Source organism: Vespula vulgaris, chromosome 18 (assembly GCF_905475345.1).
Source record: "Vespula vulgaris chromosome 18, iyVesVulg1.1, whole genome shotgun sequence".
Lineage (NCBI taxonomy): Eukaryota > Metazoa > Arthropoda > Insecta > Hymenoptera > Vespidae > Vespula > Vespula vulgaris.
The window spans coordinates 1934963-1949569 of record NC_066603.1 but is presented as its reverse complement, the minus strand read 5'-3'; the positions used below and the strand labels follow the sequence as shown (position 1 = coordinate 1949569).

The window sequence follows — 14607 nt, the reverse complement described above, 5'->3', positions numbered from 1 at the left end:
GAAAAAAAAAAAGAAATATGAGAATGTATATGTACACAGCTGCGTCGTAGTAGATTGTTAATTGAATTAAAGAATCATTAGCTCCAAAGTCGTTCGTTAAGGGCAGTTAAAAGAGCCGCAGTAATGGCGAACTCTATCAGATTTTATTTAATTCGCTCGATGGGAGAGTATAGCTGATGTGTGTGTGTGTGTGTGTGTGTGTGTGTGTGTGTGTGTGTGTGTGTACATATATATGTGTATATGTATATATAAGGACCTCTTACATTTATCGCTATCTCTTTCTCTTCAATAGATATATACACATACATGCACACACGCACATATATATACACATTGCTGTGGAGGTCTCTGCTCTAACGATGTGTGTACCAACGAGGTCGATGACCATCTCGTAAACAGATCGCTTACGCTCAAGGACGCCTGCGTAGTACGCAGTGTGGCTTCTCTTCTTCTTGCATACGCATAATATCGTTTTGTACTAACGATCGGATCCTAAGAGAAAATCCTTTGAGTTTCCATACATGGTACCGCATTGGTACGTTTAGAAATTTAGAAAAAGTGTCATTTCTTTCTCTTTTTTTTTTATTCTTCTCCCTTTTTTTCTAGGTAAAAAATTAATACTCACATACGTTGAAGAGAAATTTCTTCTTTTGGATGTAATTGTTAATTATGTATGTATATGTATGTACAAGGATAATCTATCTGTTTATCTTGCCTCTCTCTCTTTTTAAAAGATTTCGTTTCATTCGAAGAACTAATACAAATCAATATTTTCCTTTTACTTCACTCTTGTTCCTGAAAGAAAATGAATGAAAATGAATGTGAACTTATTTCTTTCTTCTTGTTTTCCTAAACAGAAACGAAACGAGTCATCCTTTTTTTACTAACAATAAAACAAGAGTGGCAACAAGTTTTGTCATCAAAAATAAATTAATTAATTAATAAAAAAGAACAAGAAACACGTATAATATTCAATATACGAACAGAAAAGAAAATTCAATATCCAGACAGAATTCAAACGTATTAAAAAGAACAGAAAGAAGAATAGAAAAAAAAAGAGAAAAGAAAAAAAAAGAAAAGAAAAGAAAAGAAAAGAAGAAAAAGAAAGCAAAAAAAGAATCCTTAAGAATCTCCTTGAGAACGTATCATCTGGAATAATTCGTCTAAACAAAACCTCTGAGGAAAGAGGATGCGTTGGTTCGATCAAGGTACCTCTCCCCTTGCTCCTCTTAATTCCCTTCCACCCTTTGGCCCTTAGCAATCTCTTTCTGCATACAAGAGAGAGAAATCGATCGACAGTTTTTCCCCGGAGGCTTGCCTCCGTACCACCACCTTTTGGTCCACCATGATGCGGATCACGTAGTCATCCTCCTCTACCCTATCCCCTCTGGTCTCATCTGCCCTCCCCCTCCCCTTTGCCGCTGTTCAACTCCTCTCTGCCCTCTCCCATTCGCCCTGGATCGCACTCCTTTTATTGGCCTCTTATCTTCGGCCGATGGTGAATCATCAGAGCCCGAATACAGCTTTGCCTTGGGCCGAAGAGAAACAAGACTTGAAGAAGAAGAAGAAGATGAAGATGAAGATGAAGATGAAGACGAAGAAGAAGAACGAGGAGGAAGAGGAGGAGAAGAAGCAAGAAGAGAAGGAGGAGGAAGAGAAGAGTGATCCCAGTTTGCGTGTTGTGTTATTGCCAAGAGGTTTGTGTTCGTGAAATGGCCTGAGAGAGAGAGAGAGAGAGAGAGAGAGAGAGAGAGAGAGAGAGAGAGAGAGATACATGAAGTGAAGAGAAAGGAAGAGACAGACGGATAGATAGAAAGAGAAAGAAAGAAGAGAAGAGAAGAGAAGAGAAGAAAAGAGAAGAGAAAAGAAGAGAAGAAGAAGAAGGGACCAAGAAGAACTGGAGAGGGGAAGTAAGAGGAAGATGGGGAGGGAAACGAAACAGAGAGAGAAAGAAGTATAGACATGGTGTTGACCGGGCTTTGAACCCTGGTCCCTCTGGAGTACTACGCCGTAGTACGGAGCTCAAGCTGGATTGGCCAATCCGGTCCTCTTCTTCGGTACATCGTGCCACTATCAACCCTACATTTCTCTTCCTTTCTCTTTCCCCTTCCTGTCTTTCTTATATCCTTCCTCAACCCTTTCTCCTTTTACTTCTCAGACTCTTACTCCCTCCTCTTTGCTATCTCCGAAGAAGAGGAAAAAGATAAACAAAAAAAAAAAGAAAAAGCTACTGGAGCAATATCTTCATATTTGATACATATATGTATCTATATATATCTATGTGTATACTTCAAATTTGATATATATACATATACATATATATATATATATATATAAATGATTATATAAGAGGGAAAAAAAGAGAGAGAGAGAGAGAGAGAAGACGAGTGTTCAAGTATAATACAGAAAAGTATGGATGAGTTTAAAGTATGGACCAACTGGATCTATAACAGATTGCCAAGTTGTTTCCGTTATCCAAGAAAAGTCCAGTCTACCCCCTGCGATGTGTACTGATGCTGAACAGGTGGTACCTATTTCTACTTCCACTACTACTACTACTATTACTACCACCAACTGACGTTGTTGATGCTGTTAGAAAAAACTTATACCTCTCTCTCTCTTTCTCTATATATGTGTGTGTGTATCTTCAGTAGCGAGAGAGAAAGAGAGAGAAAGAGAGAGAGAGAGATGGAAAGAGGAGAAACTCCAGGACGCGTCAGTTCGTCGATGCCATTTTACAGCTGAGACGAGAACGGCTTCTGGTGTTGAACTTCCTTGAAGAAGAGTTGGAAGAACGGCTTACTAGCTACTCTTTCCCTCTCTCCCTCGCTCTCTCTCTTTCTCTCTCTGTATCTATCTATCTATCTATCTATCTATCTATCTGTCTATCTCTTTCTTTCTTTCTTTCTTTCTTAGCCTTACATTGCCTCGTTGGACTTTGCGATGGATGATCTTCTCTCTTCTACTTGTTGACTCTCTCTCTCTTTCTCTCTCTTTATCTCTCTTTATCTCTTCGATGGTGGGGACAAGACAGAGACAGAGACAGAAGAGAGTAAGAGCTGAGCAGGGTAAGGAAGGAAGGAAAGGACCGTTGCACTGACCGGGCTTTGAACCCGCTATGTGGTAAACAACAGGTACGTTGCACCCGTGCCGCAATTTGTAAGACTCGACCCAACGAAGGAAGATCTTCTCTTCACCGGGAAGTCGTCGCTCCGAAAATACTTGACGAAAGACCTTCTAACGGCAGCGTATCCCCCTCTTCTTCAGCTCCCCTCTCATCCTACTCTATCCTACCCCTTCTCTATCTACGCTTTCCCTCTACTTTCTTCTTGTACTTGTTCGACAACACCGCTAACTGGAAACTCGGTTTAATTGTCGTTAACAGGATTCTAGTTCAGTTCGAGTTCCTATTAAAAAAATTCAATTCCGCAAGATGGACATTCCCTTTAAGAAGAATTAAACTCCTCAATGATTTCTTCCTTCCAGCAAAAACTTAAATTGTGCAATGACATTTTTTTGCTTTCTTTTTCTTTTTTTCTTTTTTTTTTTGTTTTGTTTTGTTGTGTGTACAGAAATTCGAATCCTTCAATAGGTTCTAGTTCACTTTTAGAAAAACGTGAACTCTTCCATGAACCTTTTCAATCTGTCCCTGAAAATCGATATTTTAATATATACTTTTTGCCAAAAATATAGTTTTCTTAATAACTGCAATAGTATCATATATTATCAACCAATTGATACTCTTTGGAAGTTATAATTGAATAAATGATTCGTTTGTTACCTGATCGATTTGGAATGTTGGTATTTTGGTTTTCCTCTTTTTTTTTTGTTTCGTTTAGAAAAACAATAGCGATGATCAGTTATGTTTCTTTTTGCAACTTTTAAAGTTTGTTAAGAGATAAGATTTGAATTTGTTCACCAGGAAGTGGGCTATCGGTTTGAAACGGGGCCAAACGGTATCTGGTCTCGGAACGGACGTCATCAACTTCCGGCCTCGCTTAGACGAAGCGCCGTATGCCTCCTCTTTTGCTACCACTCTTTCGTGAACGATCGTGACTCGTCGTTTCGTTTACGAGAGATGGCGTAATGCGTTCGTGTAATGAACACTTTACGAGAGAGAGAGAGAGAGAGAGAGAGAGAGGGAGAAAAAGAGAAAGAAAAAACCTTTTTTCGACAAATTACCCTTGAGCAATCAATCCTTTTTTCACTTTCGCCGAGAAATTTCATTATTTAAACATACTACTTTTTTCTTTTTTTTTTTTTTGATTTCTTAATTAACCACGATCGGGATAAATTCTTTTTTGGGTTTTTTAAAAATCTAACAAGATGTCACCTTTAGGTTTTTCTATGCCCAACTGAAAAATACTATGCTATTCGGGTGTTCTCCATTACCGACATTTTAAATTCGTTACTCTGCGAACATTTGGCGCCACTGTCGTTGAATTACCAATAGGAGCCTGACTAAAAAACAGATCAGAAATTTTTGCCGACCTTTCTTTCTTTCAAAACTTTTCATTTATCCCTCTTCTCATTTTTGCTCTCTCTAAATCGCCACTTAAAAATAAAAAATGTTTTAATTATTTATAATTAATGATGCGATATCTTAGACAAGAAGGATAACACGTTTAAAGATTATCTATATAGATTTTGATAGAGCCAAATTAAAAGATTTCAATTGATTGTATTTTCTTTAGGAAGAAAGAAAAAACAATACAGCGGAAATACATATTATCTTTTTTCTCATACCTTACAAATAAAAATCGTGATTTCACACAACCCTACGATTGTTATTATTATTATTATTATTATTATTATTATTATTATTATTATTATTACGTTTTTCTTTCATTCATTTTCTTATTTCTCTTTTTCTTCTTTTTTTTTCTGATACAATACACACGCAACGTTTTCGTTCGAACGTGTCCCAAACCAATAATAGTAGTAATAATATAGCCGAAAAAAAGAGAACATTGAGAGAAATACAGAGAGACTGCTCATTTCGTTTCCATTCTACTTCGAGGAGGAAGCGGTAAAAATGCATGTTGCAATTCGAATGTATATATGTTGTGTGTGTTATATATATACATATATACATACGTGCATACATCTGTAGGTACTTACTTACATACATAAGTGTAAGAACGTTTGTGTCCACTTCCAAACCAGTTCATGGTTCGACTGCTCTCACGGTGTACCGATTCACTCCCGGAATCGAGGTCATTTCCGGCTTACTATACTTCGCTTGGAACGGAGATTGAAGTGCAAAGAGGAGGACATGATCGATCATCCTTCCTTTTTCTCTTTTCTTTATCTCTCTCTTATTTCTCTCTCTCTCTCTCTCTCTTCGTTTCCTTCAATCCCTATCTTTTATAATATTCCTTTCGCAATTTCGTTTTGTTCATTATTTTCCCAAGATAAATTTGTACAAAATAAAACAGCATACTATACATCGAATCTAAGTACTTTCCGACCTACACAAACTTATCAAAATGAAATATTATTTTCGTTAAAACAAAATAAATATAAAAGACTGGACGTCACTTACAAAAAAAAAGAGAGAGAGAGAGAGAGAGAAAAGAAAAAGAAAGAGGAAAAAAAGAGAGAGAGAAAGAATAATAAACTGTGAGATGAAGAAATCGACTAAAAAAAGAGGAAGAAGAAAAGAGAAAAAGCAAAAAAAAAAGAAGACATTTGGGAATCGTCGATCAGAAAACTGTCAGTAAAGTGTCAAACTGTAAAAATGTCCTTCTCTTTCTCTTTCACTTATCGATTTATCGACAGGAAGAGAGACAGAAGAGACAGAAAGAGAGAAAGAAAGAGAGAGAAAGAGGATAGTATGTGTGTGTGTGTGTGAGAGAGAGAGAGAGAAAGAAAGAGAGGCAAGGTTCCTCGTCTCATTGAAGAACGAGTAGCGAAATGTGAACGTATCGTCTAAAAATATTGTCGGGGAGGTCCGAGGTGCGCCTAGCAACAGAGATTGCATAGAAGCATGTAACTATAGTGAACGTGCGTGTTGTATATGTACTACATGCTACATCGTCTACATCGTCTATATCGTCGTCATCATCATCATCATCATCATCATCATCATCATCATCATCATTGTCGTCGTCGTCGTTGTCATCGTCATCGTCGTCGTCGTCGTCGTCGTCGTCGGTGCACAAAGAGGAAATCAAAAGGAAAAAAAAAGAAAAAAAAGAAAAAGAAGAAAGGAAATGAAAAAGAACAAATAATAAAAATAAAAAAGAAATGAAAAAAAGAGTGAGAAACCTGGACGACTCGTTAATAGCGACAGTATTAAAACGGACGAAACTTTGATAAAGAAAAAAAAAAAAAAAATTGGAAAGGAAAAAAAGAAAGAACAAGAAAAAAAAGGAGGAGTTAATTATCCTCATTATTCTAATTGCTCTTTCTCGGCCTTATTCATATATGTTTTTTTTTCTTGATTTCTTTTTTTTTTCTTTTTTCTTTTTAAATTAAAATATATGGACACTTTTTAACGCGCTTATAATCGCATAGTGTAAGTCACGTGATCACCTCTAGTCACGCGACCGACATTCAAACTTTATCATTTAACGAGAAATATATATATATATATATATATATATATATATATATATATACACAGTTAATTTCGTAATTAAATTATATACATTCGAATTAATCAGTGAATCTTATTTCTTATATATCTTTTTTAATCAAAGTATACACACACATATATATATATATATATATGTTTATACGTTTATAAATTCGTATAGTATCAAACATATGATTCACCAATATTCAAACATTGACCAATCGAAAACCTCTCTCTTTCTTTTTCTCGTTCCATCACGTTTTTAACAGGTTAATATTATAGCCCTAAGTTCGAGTATGAAAAACGAGCGTCTTCTTTTCAACGAGACAAGCCGGATACGCTAATTACAAGATGATATGAGAACGATCGATAATGATATCTTACTGAAATCGGTGAAGGTAAATCTTTTTTTTTATCGGTCAGAAACCTCTCTTTCTTTCAAAGAAAAATTGCTCTTCTCTACGCACTGCAGTAATAACAATTATCATCAATCACGATTCGCCTCGAATTGGATAGGATCGGATCGAATCGATGCCGATGCCACTGCACTTTTTCTTTCATTTTCAAACTTATTGTCAGTGAATATTCAATGTATCCAATGACCTTTAAGAATCGCAATAATAATAATAATAGTAATAATAATAATAACAATAATAATAATGATAATAATAATAATTGAAAAAAGAAAAAGAAAAGATTTAAGAAAGAAAAAGAAAGCAAAGTCAATCTTTCTTACGTGTCGAGGGGAGTTTCTTAAGGGTCCAGTAAAAGGGCGCACCTGTTTCTGAATTCTCGCGAACAAGCACAGCATGCTCGAAATCTCACGTGCACCTGTGCACCTGGCTTACTAATTCTACTACTACTACTATTACTACTTGTTCTTCTTCTTATTATTCTTCTTCTTCTTCTTCCTCCTTTTTTTCGAATTACTTCATAAATTTCAACCTCACCTTCGTACGCAGAGATTTTTGCTCGGCTCTTTTTCGATATTTCTTTTCTTGTTATTCTCTTTTTTTCAGAATTTTCTGTAATAAGGAAAGATGACGGAGGAATGAGAAACCGTGCAGAATATAAAAGGAAGGTAATGTGTGTAAAAAGTTCAGTAACCAAAAAAAAAAAAATGCAAAATAAATGGAACGAAAAATTGGACGACGAAACAAAAAGAAAAATAAAGGGAAATAAATTGATAAGAATATATCATATTGGATTAACCTGAGAGAAAAACAAGGATCTAACTGTTTCTTCTTTTTCCGTGCAACTTCAACGATCTCAGCAACGATTACTTCCAACAAGTTTCCTTCTCTTTTACTTTTTTCTTTCTTTTTTTCTTTTTTGTTTTTGAAATTTTCTGTAACAAGGAACAATGATAGGAATAAGAAATCATATGGAAAATAAAGGATTAAATGAAAAGAACTGGATAACCTGGATAAAAGACAAGATGATCCAAAAAAAGGTTTTGGTGAAGCTTTTGGCAAAACATGGGTTCTTCTTTTTCCGATAATTCTCTTCTTAAAAGTTCACCTGTACTTTCTAACACTAATTTCGTCTTTTCTTTTCTCTTGGAATTTTCTGTAACAAGGAGCAACGTGATAGGGATAAGAAAGCATATAATATGTGCATATGGATAAGAAAAAGTATTTGGATAAGATTAAGAAGAAAAAAAAAACGATCCAGAAATAAAAGGATTAACCTTCTCTGTTTAATTGTATTTTCTTTTTTTTGTTTTTCTTTTCTCTTTTATAGATAATTCTTTTCTTAATAAACAATAGCCGCTGCTTTTTTTAATTACTTATGTTAGTTTTTTAGACTCTCTTACGATTACTGTTTATATAATAATTATACATGATAATATATATATATATAATATGATTATATATATATATATATATATATATATATATATATATAGTGTCGCCTTTAAACATATAAATCCTTATATACCACGAATACCGGTCTAGAAAATTGAGGCTCTTGATTCACTGGGAGTTGTCCTTTCTTTCCCTTTTTTTCCTTCACACATTCTCTTTCTCTCTCTCTTTCTCTCTTTCACTAACTTTCTTTTTCATCCCTTACGCTTATGCAGATACTCATGTCATGCTCACATACGTTATACTTATGCACACACACGCACATACACATTCATACACAAAAGATTCTGCCAAAGAAAAAAAAACCACACTAAGGTCGAGTATAATTAATCTAATTATACAATTAAGAAGTACATACTAAGTTATGTTTACTGAGATCATACTAATACATCACAGGGTTACATAGACATAAGACTTTCCACTTGTTTTTCATTTCTTATATATATTATATATATATATGTGTATATATATATATATATATATATATACATATATACACATAGAAACGTTATGCATATTTTGTTTCAATCATTCTTCTTTTTAAAAATGGCATACCTCTAATTAATCCGAGATTCCACAGACATTATGAATTTATATAGCCAATTGCATGCGAGTTCCACGATGACAAGATAAAAAATTAAAACAAAAAAATTAATTAATTAAAAAAAAAAAAAAGAAAAAATAATAGAGGTCTGCCATTTGTCAGATGTTTAGACACAAAAAGGGGGGCTCAGGGGTGGGTTGGATTGTGGGGGATAGGGAGGAAGGACAATCATCACGAAATTACAACACTTATATGTGCGCGTGGTGGGCTGGGGCTTGCGTACAATAATAATATTAATAATAATAATATAATAATAATATAATAATATTAATAATAATAATAATAATTAATTATTATTACTATTATTATAATTATAATAAACATTACTTTACAAATATATTAATCATGGTCATTTAGCTGAGAGTTGGTCTTAGCTATAAATTTATTAGAACAAAATTACAAAATTCGATCGACGAATTGGGAAAAAAGAACAAAAAAAATATAAACAAAGAATAAACAAAAAAGGAATAGAAAGAAACGAGTGAACGAATACATAGATAAAGAAAAAAGAAAAAAAGGGGAAAAAAAAGGAAAAAAAAATCTTTCTTTTTTTTTTAGAGACGTGGAAACGTCTTTATTTCTAAACGCAAAAGAAACACGCGATTTTGATTCGACCTCTTGCCATGGCACTCTCGTGGAAGAAGCATTATTTTGTGATTAATGTGTATTAGTGGAAATAATACACTAACAACCCTCTAACAACAAAACACACGTTTGAAATAGTGATCTCTCTCTTTCTCTCTCTCTCTCTCTCTTTCTCTCTACTGAAAAATATAAATACCTTTGTAACCACCAGTCCTATTAACATTCTTTTTCTTTCTTATTTTGCAAATATAATCTCTCTAAAAGATTTTGAGGGAAGTTTGGGGCGGGGGTGTGGTGGGCAGGGGAAAAAGCTTAGTGAAAAATCAGGAGGAAAGTCGAGCAAAAAAAGATAAACGGACATTTGTGTGTATATATAGTAATAATAATAATAATGTACACTCATTCAGTTTTGATTCAAGAAGGAATATATATATATATATATTTTTTTTTAGTATATCTTTGAATAAAAAACAATCAAGATATTCTCTTCATTATGATTATAAATAATAATAATAATAATTATCATTATTATTAATTCTTTTAATTATTAAAAATATCTCAACTAATTTTTCAAAAACGCATTTTTCTCTCTGTAGCTATATTCTTTTTTCCCTTTTGAAGTTTTAAAAAAAGATCTCTTTTATGTGATTATAGTTGAGGATAACAAAGTCCGTTATATCTTTCTTTCACTTTTTCAATTATCTCAGTTAGCTCAGTTAGGTTGGCTTCGAAGGTACAAGAAAGAAGATCGCGGGGGTGATTTGGCATCGGCTGTACTTTCTTGTTTTTTAATTGTACAGGAGATCAATGCTTGGAGAGAAAAAACAAAACAAAATAAAAAAAAAAAGAATACAAAAGAAAAAAAGAAGAAAAAAAAATAATAATTATAGGGTAACGAAGTACGGGAGGCTAAGCCTAAACAATGCATTTCCTAGTTCGCAATCATCGTCATATCTCTCGAGGCTGCCGGCTGTGTCCTTGAATCACGCACAATTACCCCAGAAATATTCTACACCATTCGCATTAATTTCGAAGACATCAAATATGAATTCGATCGAAACTAAAGCGAAAGGGGATTCGTTTCTTTTTTTTTCCTCTCGTTTTTTTTTTTTCTTTTTTAATTTTCTTTTTCCTCTTCTTCTTCCACCCTTCTTCTCTTTGTCTTTGTTAAGAGACTACTCGCACGCGCACGTTAAGTTCCACGAACCTTCGAGGAGGTTAAGAAAGGTCATCGAACGTTCGTGGAATGTAGGACGACCGAGTAAGACTTAGAAAAATTCTCAGACCAGCCTAAATTGCCTCTTTCCTTCCTAATACATACAAACATAAACACACGCACACGCTCACGCACACCACACATATACACACACATATATATATAGAAAAATATACTACCTACATAGGTATATATATATATATATATGTAATACAATGAAAATTCCATGTATCTCTTTCTCTTTTTTCTCAACTTAAATCCTACTTTTCAATATCTAATTCCTATATAATATTAATCTAGAACACAAACACACATATACACGTTTCTTAAATCATACTCTGAAACACAAAACCCTACTTGACATTCATTCATTCATTCATTCATTCATTCATTCATTTATTCATTCATTCAATTTGCTCGTACATACCCCATCAAACAAACACACTTAACTCTTAATCTTAATTACTCAATGATCTTTTGTTTATGTCCGAGACAAAGAAAAGAAAAAAAAATAATAAAAATATGTAGAATATATTACAATAATAATTAATTTCGACGAACAGAGCACTCCTATACTAATTGTTTTTTTCTCATTCCTTAATCATCCTTTCAATCTTGCTGTTACCAACATCAACATCAACCTCATCACCTTCATCATCATCAGCATCATTATCAGCATCATAATCATCATCATCATCATCATCATCACCACCATCATCATCATCATAATCATCACCATCATCATCACCATCACCACCATTATCATAAGTATAATCATTATTCATCATCATTATTGTTAACATCGGCGTGATCAACATCCTCGTCATTCCATGTATATATACATATAGATATACATATACATATATATATGACCGAATCGTAGTTATTAATCTACTTAAACATTTATGCAAGAAAAAGCCCATGTGAATGATAAAAAAATATCGACGACCTTGACAAAATATACACCCTCTCCTTTTATATACATATACATATACATATACATATACATATACATATGCATATGCATACACATATACGTATACGTATATATCAATATCTTATTTAATTTTTTTCATCGAAAGTCGTCGTTTCTCTTTATTTATCTTAGATATATATATATATATATATATATATATATATATATATATTATGTTGCTGCTGCTGTTGCTACCGATATTGTCGATACTATTTACTAGCTGTCTTATGGTGCTACTTTAATCTTTTTACTCGGAGGATATCAGAATTGTATACACGAAAATTGTACCGCACGAACGCGAAAAAAAACTATACATACGGTGGTACTTTAATTATGGGGAATAAAAGTTTTAAAAAAAATTAAAAAAGAAAGATATACGATTGAGAGGAAAAGTATTTAAAAAAAAAAAAAGATAATAATAATAATAAAAAAATAAAAATAAAAATGAAAAAAAAATATATATGTATATATATATATATTAATTTCGTTTAGTAATTTTTCACGGATTCGTTTCGTTTTTTTGTATATTTCTTTTTTTTTGTTTCGTCTTTGTCATTACTTTCTTTTTTTGCCGACGTATTCGTGGGCTGGGGATAAAATCTATATGAATGGCACAGCCTAAAGGACCTCGCCCCAATTTATCTTCTTCTTCTTCTTCCTCTTCTTCTTTTTCGCGCGTGTGTGTGTGTGCGTGTGTGTGTGAATGTGTCCTTCCTTCCTCTTATCTTCTCTTCATTTTAATCTTATCTTAATTATCTTCAATACCTTCAATATCTTATAGTTATATAATTTCTATCATTTCTAATTATTTTCTCCCCTTAGAGAATGAAATGAGAGTTCATTTATGATTTTGATTCTGATTATGATTATGATTCTAATTATTATTAATATTATTATTGTTGTTGTTGTTTTCTGCTTTTCTTTTTCTCTTCATTTTGTTCTTGTTCACGATCCATAGTTTCGCAATTTGCCATTGCGAATAAGAGTTTTTTATTCGGTGAATATTGTGGTCCATCGAAGAAAATGGTAGAAAATTAATGGCGAGGCTGAAGGAGAATGCCGAAGGCTCTTTAGCTGCGTATTTGTCCCGCATTACGTGCAACCTTTTCCGGTGGTTCTATTACACTCTTCGTGCTACCGTTTAGGCTACGTTTACGGCTCTTCATGAAGTCTGTAATCAAACAAATCAGAAAAGAAGAATAATCTTCAAATTTTGCTTTACGTAAAAATTAATTTTTACATGGTAAGATAAAAAATTTTTAAACGATATATATATGAAAACAAAAAATCGATTTCAACACTACTTCGAGAGAGACAGAGAGAGAGAGAGAAAAAGAGAGAAAAAAAATTATTGAACGAAGCGTAATCGATCTTTATTAAAATAAATCACTTAAGAACTTTCGATTCACCCTATACGATGTTTGTACATTGTTGCAATTAATTTTGGATTAGGTGACTAATTAATGAATTCATTCATTCATTCATTAATTCAATGTATAAGTATAATTAATTAATTAGATGTTAAATGAGATCGTTTCAGTGTTGAAATCACTGATGGCATAAAAACGAGGAAAGTGAATATCCCGTTTGTAATAGGAATGTTACCATATGGACGATGACGATAACGTTAACGTCGTCGTCTGACGCAGTTATCTCGAAAGAGTTACAGCTGTTTTTTTTCTCTTTCTTTCTTTCTTTCTTTCTTTCTTTTTCTCTTTCTTTCTCTCTTTTTTTTATTCTTCTAATCGCTAAAACGCAGCCACCAAACTTGACCTCGCCCTCCTACACGGTATCGGCCTATGAACTTAACTCGTCTGTTAAATGCACACAACAAATCTCTGCGATAACGAAGAAACCAAGAAAAAAAAAAGAAAGAAAAGAAAGGAAAAGAAATATCGAAGAAGGAGTTTCTTATATTTCATTATGTGTGTGTGTGTATGTATATATATATATAATGAAATATAATATTTTTATGTTATAATTATATTATGGCTGTAATTTCGTAAAAAAAAAAAAAAAACAGGACATCGAACAAAAACACATTTCGTCGGTTTGAAACAGGGGGAAGACAAAAACCAAACAAAAAGTCAAAAAAAAAAGAAATGACAAATCAAATAAATATTTATACTTCGTCGATCTGATAGATGGCGGGGGAAAAAAGTAAAAAAAGGAAAAAAAAAGGAAAAGAGAAAGAAGAAAAATGAAAGAGAGAAAGAAAGAAAGGAAAGATAATTTAATAAAAACTTATGTAATATTTCATCGAATTAAGAAAAAAAGATAAGAAAAATTCGAACAAGAACATACGTTTCATCACTCTTTATTTCTTAATACGTCGGAAGAAGAAAAATGAAGGGGGAAGAAAAAAAGATGAAAAAAAGAAAGAAAGAGAGAGAGGAAGAAAAAGAAACGAAGAAGAAAAAGAGGCAGAAAAAATAGCCCCACCGTATCATATCAAGGAAAAAAAAAGAAAAAAAAAACAAATAAGCAAACAAAGAAATAATAAGAAAAAGAATAAAAAGAAAGAAAGAAAGAAAGAAAGAAAAAATATCATGGTACGAATAACGGAGAGGAAAGTTTCCTACTACAATGACTCATGCTGCAACGTAGTTAGCTCGTTGCAACCACAAAGAGGAGACAGACAGAAAAAGAGAAAGAGAGAGACTATAAGATCTCTCATCAAGCTTCCCCTCTATCCTCTACCCTCCTCATCATTTCCCACCCCATCTTTTCTCTCTCTCTCTCTCTCTCTCTCTCTCTTTCTTTTTCTTTCTAAATAAC

General features: G+C 33.1%; 1 protein-coding gene across 2 annotated transcripts in view; it reads right to left on the bottom strand.

Moving 5' to 3' along the window:
- LOC127070490 (uncharacterized) overlaps positions 1-14607 on the bottom strand; it is a 69395-nt gene that overhangs the window by 44371 nt on the left and 10417 nt on the right. The window contains exon 2 of one of the 2 annotated variants that reach the window (XM_051008560.1): positions 8252-13000. The exons of the other annotated variant lie outside the window; for it this stretch is intronic. Coding sequence (XP_050864517.1) covers positions 12900-13000 — 101 coding nt within the window. The 3' untranslated portion in view covers positions 8252-12899. Of the gene's footprint in view, positions 1-8251; positions 13001-14607 lie in introns of those variants that run through there. 2 annotated transcript variants of the gene reach the window in all.